The sequence below is a fragment of the Pan paniscus genome, chromosome 15 (genome assembly GCF_029289425.2).
Source record: "Pan paniscus chromosome 15, NHGRI_mPanPan1-v2.0_pri, whole genome shotgun sequence".
Lineage (NCBI taxonomy): Eukaryota > Metazoa > Chordata > Mammalia > Primates > Hominidae > Pan > Pan paniscus.
In genome coordinates, this window is record NC_073264.2 from 46,263,027 (window position 1) to 46,285,836 (window position 22,810).

General features: G+C 35.9%; 1 protein-coding gene and 1 non-coding gene across 8 annotated transcripts in view; both read left to right on the forward strand.

Moving 5' to 3' along the window:
• The window catches only part of PRPF39 (pre-mRNA processing factor 39), a 31,435-nt gene that overhangs the window by 6,349 nt on the left and 2,276 nt on the right, over positions 1–22,810 (forward strand). The window contains exons 1-11 of one of the 7 annotated variants that reach the window (XM_008957129.3): positions 5,635–5,762; positions 5,954–6,022; positions 6,126–6,288; positions 6,417–6,535; positions 12,046–12,213; positions 16,961–17,126; positions 17,924–18,031; positions 19,128–19,292; positions 19,606–19,732; positions 20,061–20,329; positions 21,811–21,995. In XM_008957129.3, the coding sequence (XP_008955377.2) occupies positions 6,202–6,288; positions 6,417–6,535; positions 12,046–12,213; positions 16,961–17,126; positions 17,924–18,031; positions 19,128–19,292; positions 19,606–19,732; positions 20,061–20,329; positions 21,811–21,995 (1,394 nt within the window). In that variant the 5' untranslated portion in view covers positions 5,635–5,762; positions 5,954–6,022; positions 6,126–6,201. Of the gene's footprint in view, positions 1–4,756; positions 5,100–5,634; positions 6,289–6,416; positions 6,536–12,045; positions 12,214–16,960; positions 17,127–17,923; positions 18,032–19,127; positions 19,293–19,605; positions 19,733–20,060; positions 20,330–21,810; positions 21,996–22,810 lie in introns of those variants that run through there. The other 6 variants (XM_003831756.3, XM_055097553.1, XM_063596067.1 and 3 more) reach the window with 6 other exon arrangements.
• On the forward strand, positions 20,395–20,477 carry LOC112437118 (small nucleolar RNA SNORD127). Its single transcript, XR_003025778.2, has one exon. It is a non-coding gene; the product is annotated as a small nucleolar RNA SNORD127 (small nucleolar RNA).

Below are 22,810 nucleotides of genomic sequence, written 5' to 3' on the forward strand. Positions count from 1 at the left end.
TTTCTCAAATTCTTGTGTCCATAATATGGCTCCATGCTACTTACTCTGCTTTTACCCTTCTACTTCTCAATACCAACCTCTTCATTCTGGTCATTCTGTGTCTCTCTTATCTTTTCAGTCATCATTTCTACCTTCTTGTCTGCTGTCAAGGAGAGTTGTTTAATGGGTTGTTCCACATTCTAGAATAGTTTACCATTCTTTTTCTATTATTCCATAATTTTTCAAAGTTAATTATATTTCATGTTTTCATCTATAGATTGCCATTGTTTTCAAATGATTTTTTCAATAATCTTTCACTTTGTTTCATTTGAGAGCTTATCTCCAAATGTGTGTGTGTGTGTGTTTGTGTGTGTGTGTATGTGTTGTGTGTTAGCTCTTTCTCTACCTGGTTAATAGACGTTAGTGAGTAAGGACCTTATCTTACACTTATATGTCACTACGAGGAATGTAATACAGTGCTGGACATCCATCAGGCATTGAAAATTTTTTGTCCCCTTCCCCCATCCCCACATGTCCCATTTTTTCCTTTCAAATTTTTGTGTATTCCCTAGATTTACCTGGTTATAGCTAATTCTTTCAATGGCATTCAGACTCAGAAGGTCTTTTAACATTTAAAATTTATTCTTTCTTAGGAAAAAAATAGTTTCATACTATTTGTTCTTTCTTTTTCTTTTTTCCTTGTTTTTAATAGAATCTTGCTCTGTCTCCCAGGCTGGAGTGCAGTGGTGTGATCGTAGTTCACTGCAGCCTTGAACTACTGGATGATCAAGTGATTCTTCCACCCCAGCCTCCTCAGTAGCTAGGACTATAGGCACACACCACTGCGCCCAGCTAATTTTTAGATTTTTTTGTAGTGATGGAATCTCACTTTGTTCCCCAGGCTGGTCTGGAACATCTGGCTTCAAGCGATCCACCCACCTTGGCTTCCCAAAGTGTTGGGATTATAGGTGTGAGCCACCTTGCCTGGCCATGCTACATTTTGAAATGATGGAAATGTTTTAGAATCTGGGTTTTGTATCCGTGTGACAATTTTAAAGGGTCACACATAGACACATGACCCCGAATGCAAAACTAATATGACAAACTTATAATAATATTTTACAATTTTGCAGAGATCTGGCTTTCTTAGTTTACGAAGAGCGTATACAAACCAATAAGAAAAAAATTAGTAATGAACAGAAAATATGGGCAAAGGATGTGAAAAGGCATTTATGAAAAAAAGAAATAAAAATTTTACTTACTCATAGTTAAGGAAATGAAAATCAAAATGAGGTGCTACTTTGTTAAAAAAAAATTAGATGAGCAAATGATAGCTATTGTTGCCGGGGATATAAAGCAATGGACAGTCCCATGCACTGTTGATGACTTAATTGGTTAGGAATTCATTTTGTCTCAAAGTAATAGAAAACTTGTATATTGATAGTAGTTTAAACAAATAGGAATTTATTTCCTCACACAATAGGAAGGTGGCATTTTGTTAGAGCTTGATGATGTCAAGGTTGGTATTTCTTAATTTTCTTGGCCAATCCCTTATAGACTATTTCATGGACATGAATCGTTTCAGATATGGTCAAATCCAAGTTAAGAATAAATTGGTAGAAGGAAGAACCACACTAGTTGTGATTGTCCCTTTTTATCAAAAAAGCAGAAGCTTTCTCAGAGCTCTGCAGCTGATGTTCTTTTCAGTTTTGTGGTCACTTACATGAGATTAACTATATTGCTGCTTTGAATGAAATCAGTATTTTATTAGTAAGGAAATTACTAATAGTGAGAAGGGATATTGGGTAGGCAACTAACAGTGTCTGCCAGATGACTAGTGCAACTTTTCCAGAGAGAAATTGTCAGCATCGGCTGTGCACGGTGGCTCACGCCTATAATCCCAGCGCTTTGGGAGGCCGAGGCAGGCGGATCATGAGGTCAGGAGATCAAGACCATTCTGGCCAACATGGTGAAACCTCGTCTCTCCTAAAAATACAAAAATTAGCTGGGCATGGTGGTGCGTGCCTGTAGTCCCAGCTACTCAGGAGGCTGAGGCAGGAGAATCGCTTGAACCCGGAAGGCGAGGGCTGCAGTGAGCCGAGATTGCGCCACTGCACTCCCGCCTGGGTGACAGATCGAGACTCTGTCTCAAAAAAAAAAAAAAAATAAAGTCGTCAGCATCTTTCCAAATTTAGTATTATTCTTCAATCCAAAAGTTATACTCTCCAGAGTTTACCCACAAACAAGTTTCTGTTTTTCTGAATTATTTAGAGAACTTGGTAGAAGTATAACTTTCTTGGCCCTTCCCTAGACCTCAGAATCATTGTAGTCGGTAAGGAATCTATATTAGTTTTAAACAGCTTACTAGTTGACTTGTTTGGAGCCAGATTTGCAAATTTCTGCATAGACGGTAGTGAAACTCAGATTTTTATAGTATGGTAGTCATAAAATTGTTAAAAAAAAAAATGTATCCAGTCAACCTATAGCTGGCTTTTTAAAAAAATAACAAAAAACTTCTCCCCCCATTCAGTTAAGTAATTGCAGATAAGCAAAAAGAATAAAGCACACATCTCTCTTTTGTATGGAGAACAATTGTTAACACCAGCTGTCAGTTTTATTGTATTTTATTTTATTTGGTGTAAATCCTTACAAATCTGTGAGTGCATGTGTGTATGCATATATATGTATTTAAAAAATCTATAATGGATATTTTTCTGTATCAATACAGATGTACGTATTTCCTTTTTAATTCTTATTATTCCATTATATGAGTATATGATTTATTTATTTTTTTTTTGAGACGGAATCTCACTGTATTGCCCAGGCTGGAGTGCAGTGGCACGATCTTGGCTCACTGCAACCTTCACCTCCCGGGTTCAAGTGATACTCCTGCCTCAGCCTCCCGAGTAGCTGGAACTACAGACGCGTGCCACCACACCCTGCTAATTTTTTGTATTTTTAGTAGAGATGGGGTTTCACCATGTTGGACAGGCTGGTCTTGAACTCCTGACCTCAGGTGGTCTACCCTCCTCGGCCTCCCAAAGTGCTGGGATTACAGGCATGAGCCACCGTGCCTGGCCGAGTATACTATTTATTAAAGCAGTCTTTTTCTTTTCTTTTTTTTTTTTTGAGACAGAGTTTCACTCTTGTTGCCCAGGCTGGAGTGCAATGGCATGATCTCGGCTCACTGTACCCTCCTCCTCCCAGGTTCAAGAGAGTCTCCTGCCTCAGCCTCCTGAGTAGCTGGGATTACAGGCATGTGCCACCACGCCCGGCTAATTTGGTATTTTTAGTAGAGACACGGTTTCTCCTTGTTGGTGAGGCTGGTCTCGAACTCCCAACCTCAGGTGATCCGCCTGCCTCAGCCTCCCAAAGTGCTGGGATTACAGGCATGAGCCACCACGCCCGGCCAAAGTAGTCTTTTTCTTAATACACCCTCCAGTTTTGCTATACAACAGTGCTGGTAATGAATGCCCTTAAACAAATACATGTTTTTTCTGATTATTTCCATAGTATAAAATATGTACAGTTGCTATTTGGTACACTCATTATTTTGATTTATGTCTTTATTAGTAAAGATATAGGTCTTTTTTATGTTTATTGGTCATTTGCATTTCTTCCTTTGCATTATTGTCTTTAAAGTTTTAGTCATCTTTTTAATTAACTACTATTAATATATTAAGTAGTAGTATATTCTAAGTATATTTTAAGAGTAAATCAGTTTTATGGTCTGCTTAATTTTGAGAATAATTCCTCATTTTAAAAAAAATGAGACATGCCCTATAATTTAATGATTTGGTTTCCATTTAAGCTGTTAGTGGAAGAGATGAAGGTAATTATGAAAATATAATGTGGTACTACCTTAAAGGGGTAATTGCTTATTACCTTATAGCCTTAAAAATTAGATGACATAATTTTAAATATATTATGTAGTTATTATCCAGACTGTAAGCCTTTCTCAAATATGTTTTTTAGAGGTAGGGTCGTGCTCTGTTGCCCAGGCTGGAGTATCGTAGCAGGGTCAATGCTTACAGCAGCCTTGAACTTCTGGGCTCAGGTGATCCTCCTGCCCCAGCATCTCCTGAGTAGCTGGGACTGCAGCTGTGTGCCACCATGCCTGGCCCCTTAAATGTGTTTTAAGTAACATTTATTCACTTTAAAAATTACTGTTTAATTTTTTAAAGCCATAATTTATATCTTCTATAATAAAGTTGAAACCTAGCTGTCAGGATTTATAATTCGTAAGTATATAGATATATTTAAGCAATATGATTTTATCTTTTCTAAAACTTTATCCTGAGCCAAGTGATGAGCTTCCTTTTGAAATGTTTATACCCATGACCAGAATTTTTGTCAGTTTTACTTTTAGCCTCCAGAACAGTTGTTAAAGATATGCCGTTTTCCAGTGATTGATAGCAAGGTAACATTCAGGCACCAAATCAGATTCTTACCTAAATAAGAAACATTGAATTTTAAATAGTATTTCTTCATTGGGTAGCAGGCAGTGTACTTATTTGTTGTTTGAATGAGGTAACAAATCCACAGTTACTTGGTTTTCATTCAAATACCAACAACAAAATGGCAGTTTTGTGAAGAATTTATAATTTTATTTACAATATAAAAACTAATGAACCTTCTGATTCTGACTTGTAGGGGATTAAGACTCACATTAATATTTCTTTAATAGCTAAATTAGGGCTTTTTAAAAGGTGTTGTTGAGGCCAAATAATTTTATTGGCATTTGGAAGATATTTCTCTTTTTTTCATGTTTCCACAGATCGTTAACTGAAGACAATATGCAAAATTCTCACATGGATGAATACAGAAATTCTAGTAATGGCAGCACAGGCAACAGTTCAGAGGTAGTGGTAGAACATCCTACTGATTTCAGTACTGAGATTATGAACGTTACAGAAATGGAACAGTCACCTGATGACTCTCCCAATGTGAATGCATCTACAGAAGAAACTGAAATGGCAAGTGCTGTGGACCTTCCAGTGACGCTGACAGAAACAGAAGCAAATTTCCCTCCAGAATATGAAAAATTTTGGAAAACTGTAGAAAATAATCCTCAGGATTTTACAGGCTGGGTATATTTGCTTCAATATGTAGAACAGGAGGTTAGTAACTATTAAAATGGTATCAGAAGGGACAAATTAATCAAGTCATTAATTTATAATGAAACAGTAGACCTTATTGTTTATGATTAAAATTGACTCATAATTTTCAAATGAAGTTGAATAACATTAGGTAGCTACATTTTTAGCTTTGAAAATAGCTTACAGCTTTTGTATGTTGTAGAGAGTCAGTAGTGTCAAAGCTTAATGTTTTGTAATAATTGAGGTGTAAGTGTGTGTGTAAAATTGCTGAAATAAAAAGTTGGCAAAATTAGTTCCTTCTGTTTCAATTGCGTTTAGAAGAAAAAGGGGGCTGCTGCCTGTGTAAGTTTTTTTTTTTTTTTTTTAAGTGAAAGCAAGTTTATTAAGAAAGTAAAGGAATAAAAGAAGGGCTGCTCCATCGGCAGAGCAGCCTGCATGTGGAGTTTTTAAGCCTGCCATTTATTATTATTTTTTTAGATAATAACGTTTGAAAGGAATAATAAATATTTTTTTGACAGAAATTTCCACAATATTTAAATACTGTTTTATTTTTATCAGAATCACTTGATGGCTGCCAGGAAGGCATTTGACAGATTTTTCATACACTATCCTTATTGCTATGGTTACTGGAAAAAGTATGCAGACCTTGAAAAGCGGCACGACAACATTAAACCATCAGATGAGGTGCGTACATCACTGAATAAACTTATCTCCAATAGGTACTGTAAGCCAATTAATAACAAAACAAAGATTTTTTTTTTTTTTTTTGGCTGGCAGTACCTACCATTTATGGTCAAACAATTTTTATAGGGTATTTATTTGCATTTGTCACTCTTGTGGCATTTGTAGCTAATATTTTCTCTCTTTGTTGGCAGGTGCGTTAAACCTCTACAGTTTGTCAAGCTTTGCAGTGCAAGCCTCTGTATTACACTGCAGCTTAACAAGTAGGGCAGGGCTTTTCTCTCACTTACATTTATTTCTCATTTTCCAAACAATATAGTTGGTTTGCTAGTCACATTTGCTACGTCTTATTGCATTTTTGGTCAGACGCTGTCATTGATGCTCTAATGGGTCTGTGCCCTATGGTCTGTAACCCAAAGCCTGCCCACACAACCCGGTCAGAATGCAGGGAGTGCTGCGCTTTGAAGATCAAGACTCTGCACGTGGGGATCAGAACATTGCCATGTTCTATCCAACCTCCACCCAAATGGTAATGGTAGATTATTTAAACAAAATTCCAGTAATTAGTATTTCTAAGGTTCACCGGATAACACAGTGTTGCCTCTCTGTTAAGAAATAATTAAATATTTGAAGTACAGTTTGCTGTTTTCTTCTTAGGTTTATCGGCGGGGGCTTCAGGCAATACCTCTTAGTGTTGACCTTTGGATACATTATATAAACTTCTTAAAAGAAACATTGGACCCTGGTGATCCTGAGACAAACAATACAATAAGAGGGTATGTGGAACATTGATACTGAAATGTTTTTTATGATATAAATAATTATTCTGATGTTGATAATAGAGCTCATGAAAGCTAAGCTGGAAGTTTAACTTCTATTCCATTGTTAAAAAAATGATACATGTAATAAACTTAAGCTTTATGATTTGAAAATGCAGATAATAAAGCCCTCCTACAGTCCATGCCCCTTATGTCCCCAATTCCACTCCTCAAGGTTAATAGCTTGGTGTGTGTTCTTTCAGATATATGTATAAGTACATGTTTATGCGTATGCTTTCATACTGCTCTTTGACTTTTTTTTTTTAGTAATGTTTGGGAATCTCTTCCTGCCATATTTTTTAACAATTACAAAAAGTATTTTATAATACTTTATAAAAAGTATCTTATAAACCAAAGTACTCTATTTCACCAAATCCTTATTTATAGGAAATAATCAGTGCTACAGTGAACATCTCTGTACAAGTCAATATTTTTTGTAGAATGCGCTAGAAATGGAACTTCTGTCAAAGGGAACACACAGCTCAGTTTTATCAAATGTTCCTTCAAAAATGGTATCGATTCTAAACTCCCACAGTGTATGAAAATAATCATTTTCCCACAGCTGTGCCACATTTTTTGTTTGTTTTACCTCCAATGGCATCTCTTTTAATTTGTTTATGTCTTGATTGCTCATCCTGGTTTACCATGTTCTCATATGCTTATATAAGCCATTTTTAAAATTACCTGTTGATATTATTTGCTCATTTTTCTATTACATTATCTTTTTCTTGATTACAGTAGTTTGCTAATGTACTTGTTTTTGGTTTTCAAAAAAAAGCATGTGCATATTGCTTAAGAAGTTAGCTAATGTTAAACTGCTTGTAACAAAAAGTACCACCTCCACCTCCCTTCAAATATTTTAGCTCTTTCTTCTGGTATTTTCCACCATGTGTTTAACAGTAGATCTATGTTGCTTTCTTTCTTTCTCTGTTAGCTGTAGACTATGTATGTATCTGTTACGGTAAATGAGAATTTTAACCCACTTACACTTTGTTTTCCCATTCCTTATCTTTCCAATATAGCTACAGAATAGGTTTCAATAATCAGCTTCAGTATTTTTTTTTAATCATTGTAAATCCATAAATAAGGATGGGCACAGTGGCTTATACCTGTAATCCCAGCACTTTGGGAGGCTGAGGTGGGAGGAGCGCTTGAGCCTGGGAGGTTGAGGCTGCAGTGAGCTGTGATTGCACCACTGCACTCTAGCCTGAGTGACAGAGTGAGACCTTGTCTCAAAAACAAAAAACATTAGCTGGGCATGGTGGCGCATGCCTGTAGTTCTAGCTACTCGGAAGGCTGAGGCAAGAGAATCGCTTGAACCCGGGAGGTGGAGGTTGCAGTGAGCCAAGATCGATCGTGCCACTGCACTCCAGCCTGGATGACAGAGCAAGACCCTGTCTCAAAAAAAAAAAAAAAAAAAAAAAAAGAGAGAGATCAAAAACCTATAAATATTTTTCATCGTACTGTCTTTTCATTTTATAACCTTTCTGGTTTTTAATTGCTTCTCCCCTGCCCCTCATTTTTCCCGTTTGTCTAATTTTCTTTGAACATTTAAGGTTTTTTCATATTCTCCAGCAGCTTTGTAGAAGGCTTTAAATATAGCTTTCTATACAATCAGATCTGTTAAAAAATGTGTAAGTCCCATTTTTTCCTCTCCTTTGAGCTGTCTCTCCTGGAAACCTTCCTACTATAATCTGGACTGGTCTTCTAGTTCTGCTGTACAAGAGTTGTCTTGGGATTTTCTTATCATCATGGTTCTAGGAGATGTCTTTACCTCACTTCTGGGTGAGTTTATTATTAGATCTCACTCTTTTCTTGATTTCATGTCCAACTTTTAGAAGAGTGTGTCCTATAACTTCTTGTTAAAGGATGCTTGGATGAAAAAATAATTTTAAGGTTTGGTAAGCTGTAGAATTTGAAGTTGAAAATTATTTTCTCCATAGAGCTTTGAAGGCATTATTTATTCCTTTATAGCTTCTGCTATTGCTTTTGAGAAGTCCAATACCATTCTTGTAGAATAGATTCTCTTTCTATAACGTGTTTTTCCTCTGTGGAAGCTGTTAGGATGTTCTCTTTGGGTCTGATGTAAATGAAGTTTTATAAAAATGAGCTTTGATGTGGATTTTCTTTTTCTTATTGTGATTATTGGGTGATTGGGTGAGTCTTTTCATTCTGAGATTCTAATGTCCTATTCTTAGAAATGTTATTATTATGGATATTCTTATTTTGACAGTTTCCTTGCCTTGATTTTCTCTGTTGTTTTTAATAGTTGGATGTTGGACCTCTTCTTTTAATTACTGAGTTTTTCTTTTCTTCTTCCTATTTTTCATATCTTAGACTTTGTCTGGCTTCTTGAGGTATTTCCTTGACCCTTGTATTGGATTTTTAACATCTTCCATCAGATTATTTTTTTTTTTTTTTTGAGACAGAGTCTCCCTCTCTCCCCCAGGGTGGAGTGCAGTGGCTCGATCTCGGCTCACTGCAAGCTCCACCTCCTGGGTTCACGCCATTCTTCTGCACCAGCCTCCTGAGTAGCTGGGACTACAGGCACCTGCCACCACGCCTGACTAATTTTTTGTATTTTTAGTAGAGACAGGGTTTCACCATGTTAGCCAGGGTGATCTGCATCTCCTGACCTCGTGATCCGCCTGTCTTGGCCTCCCAAAGTGCTGGGATTACAGGCGTGAGCCACCACGCCCGGCCCAGATTCTTAATATCCAAGAATCTTTCTTGTTCTCTGAGTGTTCCTTTTTTTATACTCTCCAATTCTTGTTTCATGGCTGCATATCTTTTTGTTATTTCTTTGATGATACTAAGGATAGTTGAGATTTTCCTCTGTTCCCGGGACGGTTTCCTGTCAAATTTTTCTGTTTACCCATTTTCATCTCTGAGATACGTGATCTCTGGATTTTTGTTCCTATTACAGATTAGATATTAACAAGCTATATGAGCCAGGCACAGTGGATCACTTGAGGTCAGGGGTTCGAGACCAGTCTGGCCAACATGGTGAAACCCTGTCTCTACTTAAAATACAAAAAAATTAGCTGGGCATGGTGGCAGGAGTCTGTAATCCCAGCTTCTCAGGAGGCTGAGGTAGGAGAATTGCTTGAACCTGGAAGGCAGAAGTTGCAGTTAGCTGAGATCGTGACATTGCACTCCAGCCTGGGTGACAGAGCGAGACCCTGTCTCAAAAACAAACAAACAAAAAAACAAAACACAAGCATATGGAAGCACTGTGTGTTTTGTATGGGGCATTGTCAGTTGGCCTATGGTGTTTCACAGTAGTGTAATCATGTGGCCACTCTTTTTTGCTGGTGGATTCCCAGTGATAGTAACTTTATATCTTATTCCTGAGCCAAGCAGTTTGTTTAGAAAAGGATAATTTTATTTACTTGGGGAATGGACACCTAGCTTCTGAAATCCCCATAGCTGGGAGGGAAAGTTGAAGATTTCTCACGATTCATTAAGTATACCTTCTTCTAAACGTTCTGTCTTCATTTCATTACCTTCTTGTCTTCTTCCCCTTTTCTCCATACTTTTTTCAGTGTCTGGTTAATTTTCTGAATCATTTGGGGTTCTGTAGGGACAGTAACATCTATTTTATTCTTTTGAAAACCTTACACCAAATATGCACATGCATGCATGCATAGACACACATGCTCTTCAATCTTTTATTTCTATATTAAACATATTTCCTCCAATGTTGGTATGTTTTTAACTTTGTTTATGGTGTCTTTTATCATATGGAGTTTTATTTTTCCTTAATGTGCTTCTGTTTTAATTCTTACTGGTTCCTGAGTTTTGTGCCTGTTTTACCAAAAATATATAAATCCTGTATTTTGTTCTAACTTTTCTATAGTTTTTTGCTTATTCATTTATCTGAATTTAATTTCTATCTGTCATGAGATAGACATTAGCCTTTTATATACTCCCACTGTTGAATTAAAATATCTCCTATATCATACACCAAATACTCACACACATTGATCTCTTTTTTGTTTTATTGGCTCTGTACTGTTCATCCATTTTTCTGTTACCTGGCCAGTGCCAAACGTGTAATTACTATAGCTTCCTAGTTTCTTATATTATCTTTCAGGAAAATGCCTGCTGCATTATCCTTTTACAAAGTCATTTTGCATTTTTGTATTCTAGATGAATAGTAGAATTTGATTTTTTCTTGTTCCACTCAACATTTTTTAGCGCTTTATTGAAATTGTGTTAAAATTGTGGGTTAACTTAGGGGAGTGTAGTTTTATACTTTTAAAAAATCTCTCTTGATTGTTAGATACTTATCTTGAAAGTATGTATCTAAAAGCTTTATCCCATTGGAGTATTAAATCCAGTGATTAAAATTGCTTACAGAAATCTCTTGACATGACTAGGTATTTTAAAATACTTTGTAACAAACTTTTTTTTTTTTTCTTTGGAGACAGAGTCTTGCTCTGTCATCCAGGCTGGAGTGCAGTGTTGAGTGGTGCAATTTCAGCTCACTGCCACTTTCGCCTCCCAGGTTCAAGTGATTCTCATGCCTCAGACTCCCGAGTAGCTCGGATTACAGATGTGCACCACAACGCCTGGCTAATTTTTGTATTTTTAGTAGAGATGGGGTTTCGCCGTGTTGGCAAGGCTGGTCTCAAACTCCTGGCCTCATGTGCTGGAATTACAGGTGTGAGCCATCGTGCCCAGCCTGTGATAAAACTTTAATGATAGAATTTTAGAATTGAGAGGGGCTTTTGAGAGGTTTAAAGTATATGTATACTTTTTTTTTTTTTTGAGACAGAGTCGCGCTCTGTCACCCAGTCTGGAGTGCAGTGGTGCAATCTTGGCTCACTGCAACCTCCGCCTGCCGGGTTCAAGCAATTCTCCTGCCTCAGCCTCCCAAGTAGCTGGGACTACAGGCATGTGCCACCATGCCTGGCTAATTTTTTGTATTTTTGTAGAGATGGGGTTTCACCATGTTGGTCTTGAACTCCTGACCTAAAGTGATCCTCCCGCCTCAGCCTCCCTAAGTGCTGCGATTACAGGCATGAGCCTGTAATCATGCCTGTAACCATTTCACCATGCCTCATGAAAATATTCTTAAATTGAGATAAAATTTGCCTCTCTTTAACTTCCTACTTGTTTTAATTTTGTCTTCTGTCATAAATCAATCTATACAACAGACATTTCAGATTTAACAAATACTTACATGTCTACTCTTACCTATTTGCAATGTGTACATTTTGTATTTAATTTTCTATTTGATAAAATTACATAAAAAGTACATTTATCTATTCTCTTTGTTTTCTCACTCTTTTTAAGCAGCTGTTGTATGCTTTCTGTTGTTCTGTCTACCCTTTAATCCCTATTTGCATAGGAAGCAGTTGAATATAATTTTTGAAGTTAGCATTATCTTCTAAATTTAGAAATAATATTTTAAAAGTGATTTTATCTTGGAAAGATAACTTAAGAGTAATTTAATTTTTCAGAACTTTTGAGCATGCTGTTCTAGCTGCAGGAACAGATTTCCGTTCTGACAGACTGTGGGAAATGTATATAAACTGGGAAAATGAGCAGGGAAACCTGAGAGAAGTTACAGCTATATATGATCGTATTCTTGGTATTCCAACACAGCTGTATAGTCATCATTTTCAGAGGTAGGTGGGAAATTCTGATCATTGAAACATCTTTGATTACTCAGATAGTTGGTAATATTAAGTATTATAATTATCTTGAAATGTTATGTAAGCTTTTATTATGTGGAAAGAGGAATAAATTTTGTTGCTAATCACAACCTACATGCTTGCTTTTGACATTTTTTCATATGCCTTATGAAATGTTTAGAAATTTTACTGTTTTTAGATAGAAGTTTCTCCTTATTCATTTTAATGGATAAAGAGAAACAGGAATTCTGTCCTGTCTAAGGTAGTTCAGAGTAATGAAGGAATGAGAAAATAGTACCTAAGTTGAGTTATTTATTTATGGCATTAAATTGACACAGTGCCTGGCACATGATAGATGCTTATTTTTTTTGAAACTTAATGATTTGCTAAATATACATTATTGTGATTGCTATAACACCTTATATCCAAAACAGTGAAGGATGCATTTTATATAAGTATCTATTTTCAAACACTCAGGTATCATTCCATTTTAATTTTCTAACATGATTTTTCTGTTACAATTGGTATCCTTTTATTTTAATGATTACTGTTAAAACAACTAATTCTGTGTGTCATTATTTTTGTGTTCTGTTTTCTGCTTTATTCAGAGTATCCCATCAATAAGGATCCAGAAAGTCTTTCTGAACGAGTATGAGGACTGTGTCTTTGCTTTTAAATTGGCATGTTTTCTATTTTTTGTTATAATTTTTATGAGTAGTATTGTATAAACTTAGTATTTTCTATTTTTTGTCATAATTTTTATGAGTAGTATTGTATAAACTTAGGTACTTTTTAAGTGAGTGATTTTCTAAATTTTTTTTTTAGTACCAAAAGTAGAAGACTTTTATGAAGCATTTGTAAAGTACTAAGGATCAATGTGCTAAAGGTAGAAGTTATACAGACTCAGGTTAGAAATAGGAAGCATATAGATAGGAATATTCTCTCTGCTCTTGATGAAATAGAGGAAGCAGGCAGGTTTCTAAGGTATAACGACCTAGGAAGACACTTGCTGAAAGACGTTAACACAAGTAAGAATTGGCATATGGAAATGCTTGGTAAATAGTTACCAAACACATAAGTACAAAAGTACTTAAATTACCTGATGGGCCAAAGAGGGTGTCTTTTCATAGACTAGTTCTTCTGTGATTTAAAGTATAGGAAAAATCTATGACTACAAGAACTTTACTGATGATGGAAAAAAAATATGTGTAGGAAACACACATAGCATTTTCTATATCCCAGACACTGTGCTGAGTGCTTTGTAACTCACTTAATCCTCCCAGTAACCCAGTGAGGCAAGTACTATTGTTCCCATTTTATGAAAGGGGAGACACAGGGAGATTAGCATATTTATCTAAGGCCACAGAGTTTGTAAGTGATTGGAAGCTACTTGGAACCTAGACAGTATGGCCCTGAAGTTTTTGATATGTTCTCCTACAAATCTTTTTTATTTCTAAATAAATATCCCACTAGGCTTTTATTTATTTATTTTTCTTTAAGTTGTCAGTTACCCTAGGCTTTTAAAAATGCATATATACTTACAATAGATATTAGTGGGATTATATTACACATACTGATCTATAATCTGATATTTTTCACTTAATGCATTTAGAACCACTTTCCTTATCAGTTATAGTGAACTCACAAGTAGTCTTTATGCAGTTCTTATAGTTTATATAAGTTAATTCACATGACTAACTGCTTTGAGAACCACTGAATTTTTTTTTTTTTTTCCATAACACATGCCTCTTTCTTAAAGTCATTTAATTAGCATTTGCTGTGTACCTGTTGATAGGCTATTTAAGTTGTAGGAATGAAGGCCCAAAGAAGCCATGTGTAAATAGCGTTGCCTGTGAGTTGGTCAGAAGGATAGAGGAGGAGGCGTGTGTTAAAAAACATATTCTAAGTGGTATACAGTAATAATGGAAATATTTTTATTGTGCTTGTGCATTAGGCTTGTACCATTGGATGTACCCTGCACATTATCTCTGAGATAATGTCTAATTTAAAACCTTCTTTAGCATGAGGACTTTGTGATCTGGTCTAACATCCAGGTCCAATCCCTGGTGGTTCCTGAGCTCTAGACACACCTAAGTCTGATAACTTCCCAAAGGGCAGTGTTGTTTTATATCTTTATGACTGTAATACCTTTTCGTCTTTCCACTTGTCTAGTGGACTTATATTCCCTGAGACCACACAGTTTTGTGTCTTCTCTGTGAAATTTTCTCTGGTTCACCTATATTGAGATACCTAGTCTGTTATTTGTGCCATGACTTTACCTACATTTTACATTTATATTAGCACCAGTAACACTGCTTTGAATTTATGTCTCTTATATCCTCAACATGCCTGTCAGTTTCTGAGGCTTAATTCTTTGTATCTCTAATATTTAGGAATAGAGCTCAATATATATTAGGCACTCAGCCAGTCTTTACTGAATAAATGTTAGCTTTATAATACAAAAAACTGCTGAAAAAATACTGCTTAATATTATGCACATTTTGTCACTGTTTTAAAGAAGTTGTTACATGATGTAGCAATCAAGTCATTTTAGATTTATGTACTGTATGTAGTTATTTTGAAATTTTACCTTAAGTTTTTAATTCATTTGTTGACAATTCTGAGTTTTAATATTCATCTGTAATTAAATCTGTTTTTTCATACTACATATTTGAGAGTTACTTCCTTATTTTTAATTTTTTAACATAAGGCAATCTTTGTTAATTTTTTTCCACCTGGTGCTGAAATGGGCCATTAGCCTCTGTATCCATTGACTTTGCAAAATTTAAATTAGATTCCAATGTTATTTATATACTTTTTTTTTTTTTTTTTTGAGGTGAAATCTCACTCTGTTGCCCAGGCTGGATTGCAGTGGTGCAATCTTGGCTCACTGCAGCCTCCACCTCCCAGGTTCAAGTGATTCTCCTGCCTCAGCCTCCCGAGTAGCTGGGATTACAGGTGCCCGCCCCGACACAGAGCTAATTTTTGTATTTTTGGTACAGATGGGTTTCAGCGTGTTTGCCAGGCTGGTCTCAAACTCCTGACCTCAGGTGATCCGCCCACCTCAGCCTCCCAAAGTGCTGGGATTACAGGCGTCAGCAGGCGCCCGACCTGTTTGCTTACTTTTTAGTAACATTTCTGATAGTAGTATAGAGGTGGGAATGGGAGTTGTGAGACTAGAGGCTGCAAGGTCATTTTATGTTTATCCAGCTTAAAAGTCCCGAGGTGATGAACATGTATTTAAAAGGTACAGTCAGTAGGACCTGGTATCTAATGTAAATGAAAAGCTAGGTGGAAGAGATTGAGAGATGTAGTGGTTGACAGTACCATTAATCAATATTAGAAATGCTGAGGGTGGCGGGGCACGGTGGCTCACACCTGTAATCCCAGCACTTTGGGAGGCTGAGGCAGGTGGATCACCTGAGGTCAGGAGTTCGAGACCAGGCTGCCAACAAGGTGAAACCCCGTCTCTGCTAAAATTACAAAAATTAGCTGGGCATGGTGGTGCGCACCTGTAATCCCAGCTACTTGGGAGGCTGAGGCAGGAGAATTGCTTGAACCCGGGAGGTGGAGCTTGCAGTGAGCCAAGATAGAACGATTGCACTCTAGCCTGGGCAACAAAGCAGGACTCCATCTCACACAAGAAAATAAAGAAAGAAATACTGAGGGTGTTCATTTTCAGATGAAGATGCCATACTTATTTTAAAATATTTCATATTTGAGGTTCCAAAGGTATATTCAAATTGTGATGGTGTAGATATTTTAGCTCCTCAACCTGGTATTTTTGATTAAAATTTGTATGTATACAAATTATTGCATGTTTTTATAAAATAGTGAAATGATATTTTTTTCAAAAATCTTTTTATAGATTAGCTTAAAACTAATCCACATTTCTTTGTGCAGAGTATTGGCAGTTGGATATGCTAATGTGATTAGGAGAAAGGTTTGGACTTGTGTTGTAGTTTTGAGAGTCATCATGGTATACTTATTTCAAGCTGTATGAATGAGATTGGCCAGAAGTATGTATTAATAAAAATAGATGAGAACCAAATGGAGAGTGGAATACTTGGGCATAGTAGCATTTAGGGCAGGTAAGAAGGGGAATAAGACATAGAGCAGCAGTCAGAGGCTTGGAGGACCATACTACAAAACAAGTGTCCATTTAATTTTATATATGAGGTAATTGATAATCTTAATTGGGCAGTTTCATTGGATTTTTGCGTACTCACATGTGGATGAGGAGTATTTGGGAGGTGGGAAGGAAATGCTATATTTGTTGGTTATTTACAAGTGATCATTTAGAATTTAAATATGGATTACAATATTTAATCTTACTGTAACTTTTATGTCTTCGTAGTAAAATAGATTCTATGACACACAAAGAATAGGTATTATCATCTTATTTTACAATTGAGGAAACTAAGATTTAGAGAAAAGAAAAACTTCCCTTAAGTCAGATAACCAGTAACAGACAGAACTGAGGTTTGAATTTATGCCCGTCCATGCCTTCTCCATTCCACTGTAAAGGTAGGAAGAAATTGAAGATGTCTATAGACTGTATTATATGGTAGTGTTTTATCATATATGGTAGGATTTTACTATAGAAAAGAAGGAGAAAAGGTATGATATTTTGGTTTCTTTTTTAAATCAAATCCTTTGAAAGAGTAGTATATAGTAGGAATCTCAATATGAGATCTAAAATTATGATTCAAATACATATATTTTTATTGTCTTCCTTTAGATTTAAAGAACATGTACAGAATAATTTGCCTAGAGATCTTTTAACTGGTGAACAGTTTATTCAGTTGCGAAGGGAATTAGCTTCTGTAAATGGTCATAGTGGTGATGATGGTCCTCCTGGTGATGATCTACCATCGGGAATTGAAGACATAACCGATCCTGCAAAGGTAACCAGTCTTATTCTAAAGTTCGTCAGTGGCCAGGTGTGGTGGCTTATGCCTGTAATCCCAGCACTTTGGGAGGCCAAGGTAGGCGGGTCACCTGAGGTCCGGAGTTTGAGACCCACGTAGGCAACATGGTGAAATCCTGTCTATACTAAACATACAAAACTTAGCCAGGTGTGGTGGCACATGACTGTAGTCCCATCTACTTGGGAGGCTGAGGTGGGAAGATTGCTTGAACCTGGAAGGCGGAGGTTGCAGTGAGCTAAGATGGCACCACTGCACTCCAGCCTGGGCCAAAGAGCAAGACTCCATCTCGGGGGGAAAAAAGGTCTTTAGTGCAGAAGAAACTGGACCTGTTATCCCTTGACTCCATGAGTGGCACAGTGATCACTTATATAACTGGCCATTTACCCAGTGACTTGTAGCTTGTTTGAAGTTAATTTCTGATTAAGGCAAGTGGGGATTTAGTAGCTTGTATGTATAGATTTAAGGTAGAGAATCTATTTTACTACAAGACACCCCAAAAAAAACTTAGCTTAGAAGGAATATTTTGCCTAGGTTGTGTATCTACTAGCCCAATTTAAGAAAAAAAGAAAAAATATGAAAGTGGTTAATTAGGAAGTTGTGTGATAAGTTTTAGTGTTGTTAATTGGATTTTGCACATAATTGCCAACAGTTAAAAATCTACCACTATTCTAAGACTAAAATATCTGTGAATAATACTTAAATATAAGCAGTGATATTGAAAATTTTCAGTATACAGTTTGTGAGATTTATTTTTTTCCCTTTTTCTTCCCAAGCTAATTACAGAAATAGAAAACATGAGACATAGAATCATTGAGATTCATCAAGAAATGTTTAATTATAATGAGCATGAAGTTAGTAAAAGGTGGACATTTGAAGAAGGTGTAAGTGTTTTTGTTTTGTAATAGTCTTTAAAATACAAAGTAGGAATAATTTATTTTTCTTTCAATTTTGATAGTACTATCTCTGTTGTAACTTTATTTTTGCATATTTAAGCCATAACTTCAGATGTTTGTCTCATTTATTGTAATCATTATCAGTTTTTCCATTTTCCCTGATGAGTTTTAGAATGTTTGAATTCAGATTTACTTGAATTGCAAGATATCTGCTTAATCTGAACAATTTTATTCTAATTGTTCAATTTTTAAAAGTCAACTTCTTGGGGTTATACTTTACATACATTACAATTCACCCATTTTAGGTATATAGTAAAATGAGGTAATTTCCCACAGTTTTAATTCTTTGGTTTTTTTTGACTGCTTTACTGAGATATAATTCACATGCCATATAATTCACCCATTTAAAGTGTACAGTTCAATAGTTCTTAGTATATGCACAGATATGTACAACCATCACCACAGTCAATTTTAAAACATAATCACCACCTCAAAAAATAACACCTTAACTTTTAGTTGTCACTACCCCTACCTCCTCAGCTGCGACCCTCTACCCCCAGTGCTAAGATACCACCAACTGCTTTTTGTTTCTGTAGATTTCCCTATAATGGCCTTTCATATGAATGGAATCTTAGAATATGGAATCATTTCACAGATGTATGTATATACATTGTAGTCATCACAGCAATCAAGATACAGAACTCTTTTAGCACTCCAAAGGTCCCCTTGGCCCCTTTCCAGCCAGAGTTCCCCTCTCCACTCCTAGCACTAGGCAGCCATTGATCTGCTTTCTGTCACTATGGTTGTTCAATTTTAAAATATTCAACAAAGTATAAAATGTTCTATACATTAAAAAGCATGTAATTGGCAAAATGGCAGAATAGAGAGAAAATGTATTATTTCATTTGTTTGTAAAGCTTAAGGAATTTAAGGGTTAATTTTAAAAGTTTTTTAAATTATGAAATATGATTAAAAATTTTAATTATCATCAATTATATTTAAAATTATTTGTATTAACACTGTACATGTGCATATTTTGGTGATATTGGTTTACTTTCATTGGCATGTTACAATTTCATTACAGATTAAAAGACCTTACTTTCATGTGAAACCTTTGGAAAAGGCACAACTAAAAAACTGGAAAGAATACTTAGAATTTGAAATTGAAAATGGGACTCATGAACGAGTTGTGGTTCTCTTTGAAAGATGTGTCATATCATGTGCCCTCTATGAGGAGTTTTGGATTAAGGTAAGAAAATCATGTGCTCTTAAACTTGAATATATTATAAACATTGATCTAGTGACTAACCTTTTTTGTACTTCTGTTGAATGTTGTTCATATAACTATATCTGTTGCATTAGGAGATGGTCTGCTTGCAACCAGATTTGACTGCTGCATATGCCAACCTCGTTGCCTCTCTTCGTCCTTCCTTACAGAAACTAGTCTAGTGGTTCAATAAAGGTGCTGAATGGGTTTAAAAATAGAATTTTATCGTTCTGTCACAAATTTAATGGCTTGTTCAACTGTAAATTATTCAGTATTTCCTCTTTTCTGTATGTAGTATGCCAAGTACATGGAAAACCATAGCATTGAAGGAGTGAGGCATGTCTTCAGCAGAGCTTGTACTATACATCTCCCAAAGAAACCCATGGTGCATATGCTTTGGGCAGCTTTTGAGGAACAGCAGGGTAAGAGTGGAGATATTCAGTTGACATTTTTGAGATTTTAAGTTATTTCAGGAAACAGTGACAAATTGAGTGGTAAGGGATGGTGTAAAGCAGAATTTGGCAAACTTTTTCTCTAAAGGGCCAGATAGTAAAAGCCATGTGTTCTGACTTTCAGGCTTTGTAAGCCACTGTAGCCCCGAAACAGCCATAGGCAGTGTGTAAATATGCATGGCTGTTTCCCATTATTAGTTGCTGGATTTAGCCCATGGGTGATTGTTGCCAGTATCTGGTTATAAACGTTATTTTGGTTGTTTAAACCAAAGCATAAACATTTAATTACTGTTTCTAGGTAATATTAATGAAGCCAGGAATATCTTGAGAACATTTGAAGAATGTGTTCTAGGATTGGCAATGGTTCGTTTACGAAGAGTAAGTTTAGAACGACGGCATGGAAATCTGGAAGAAGCTGAACATTTGCTTCAGGATGCCATTAAGAATGCCAAATCAAATAATGAATCTTCATTTTATGCTGTCAAACTAGCCCGGCATCTTTTCAAAATACAGAAAAACCTTCCAAAATCAAGAAAGGTGCTTTTGGAAGCAATCGAAAGAGACAAAGTATGCATTTGTATTTTTAAGAGTATCTTCTATTAAAAAAACCAGTGGTCAGTGTATTTTCACTGTGGCAACTGTGATGAAAGATTTGGTCTGTATGTAATATATTTTACTAAATGAGGACAACAGTCCCTCTAAACTGATGTTGCCATTTAAAAATTTTTTTCAAATTGTTTTGAATTAAAAGTTTGAGACATTAAGATTATTGGGTTAAAATTGTTGTAGACATTGTGATACTTTATATTTTCCCTTTAGAAATTATCAACAAATTTACTGATTACTAAGTAGAACAGAGGACTTGGGAGAATACTTCATAAACAAAAGCATAGGCGTTGCCTATGTTGTAAGCACATTTAGAAGTGAGATGATTTTGCTTCTCCATAGAGTACTTTTTATATATCAATTGAAAAAGGCAGTGTATAGGTAATAGGTAATTTCTCAAGTTTTAGGATTTTAGTTATTGCCAGGTCTGTTTAAGATACAGATTTATAGCAGTTTGCTTCTAGCTGCAGTTTAAGATGTTTATCTTTTTTTTTTTTTGAGTCTGTCGCCTAAGCTGGAGTGCAGTGGTGCCATCTTGGCTCACTTCAACCTCTGCCTCCTGGGTTCAAGTGATTCTCCAGCCTCAGCCTCCCGAGTAGCTGGGATTACAGGCATGCATCACCGCGTCCGGCTGATTTTTGTATTTTTAGTAGACACAGTTTACCATGTTGGTCAGGCTGATCTTGAATTCCTGACCTCAGATGATTTGCCTGCCTCGGCCTCCCAAAGTGCTGGGATTACAGGCGTAAGCCACCGCACCTGGGCTTTTTTTTTTTTTTTTTGAGACAGAGTTTCATTGTCACTGAGGCTGGAGTGCAGTAGCGTGATCTCAGCTCACTGCAGCTTCCACCTCCTGGGTTCAAGCCATTCTCTTGCCTCAGGCTCCCAAGTAGCTGGGATTAAAGGTGTGCACCACCACGCCAGTTAATTTTTGTATTTTTAGTAGAGATGGGGTTTTACCATGTTGGCCAGGCTGGTCTCAAACTCCAGACCTCAAGTGATCCTCCTGCCTTGGCCTCCCAAAGTGGTGGGATTATAGGCATGAGCCACCACGCCCGGTTAAGATGTTTATCTATAGTTGTAGTAAAGATTTAAATTATTTGAAGCATAGAGATTTTTTTTTTATGTTTTGTTTTCTAATTGTCATGGTAGGTCATGTCATACTAAATACAAGATAGGATATAGAGTTTTAATTTACTGTCATTGAACAATTTGCATTGTTTAGGAGGTACTAGGATGATCAACTGATTGAAAAATTCATCAGTGTGTTAATGAATTTTTTCACCCCTTTAGATATATGCTGAAAACATTTAGCATGAGTTGTATTTTAATACAATTTTCAATATTTTTTCAAATTGAGACATAAAAACTAAGGCATTTTAAATATCTGTGCTCTAATAAAAATATTTTAGAAATATTCATTGATGCTGCTTTTTACACAGGAGAACACAAAGTTATACCTCAATTTACTTGAAATGGAATATAGTGGTGACCTCAAACAAAATGAAGAAAATATCCTAAATTGTTTTGACAAAGCTGTACATGGTTCATTACCTATTAAAATGAGAATTACATTTTCTCAGAGAAAAGTGGAATTTCTTGAAGATTTTGGTTCCGATGTTAATAAGTAAGATATTAGTTATATTACCTATTTGAATGATAAATGAGCATTGATATTTTTGTATGGGGATTTGATGATTAGTATAGATTAATACATTGTTAAATTTTAAAATGTTCACTTAGTTTACTTTTTCCTCAGATATATATGGGGGTAAATTCAATTTTGTAAATGTATATGTACTTAACAGGAAGGCATAAGGTTTGTCTTTCCTTCAAAACTGTTTTCCCAATTTTAGAATGACAATTTAAACCATGACTGAATGAGAGAAGGCAGGAAGGAGCAATCCTGTGAAAAGGGAAATGGGATAAGGATTGAACCCTGAAACCCAAATATTTAATATATAGGTCAATAAAGATGGATGGGATTAATCTCCAGTAGGAGTGCTATTTTCTGAGATTGGAGAAGAGGATGGATATGGTCCCACAGAACATGCCTAGTGGCCTCATCTTCCTTCATTGTAAAAGCCGAAAGTTGAGGATGGTTGAAGAGAATGCTCCAGTGGATTTGGGAAAAGGACAAGTTTAAGATTAAATTTACTAAGAGTACAAATATTGGCTAGAGCATTGCTGAAGTTCCAGTCTTACCTGATTCTAGTAAGGAAATACACTAGTTCCTGTTAGGCATGTGCCTTTTATGATTATTCTCATTTAGATTTCTGTTGAAACCACTGTAGATAAACTGAGAATTAGTTGTGTCTGGGTGTTTGTATATGTGTGTATATATTTTTGATGGCCGTGTAAAATTTCAGTGCAACTAATATAACAGCTAATGTTTATATTAGTGTATTTTAATGTATTAATGTATATATTTGCGTGCTTGGC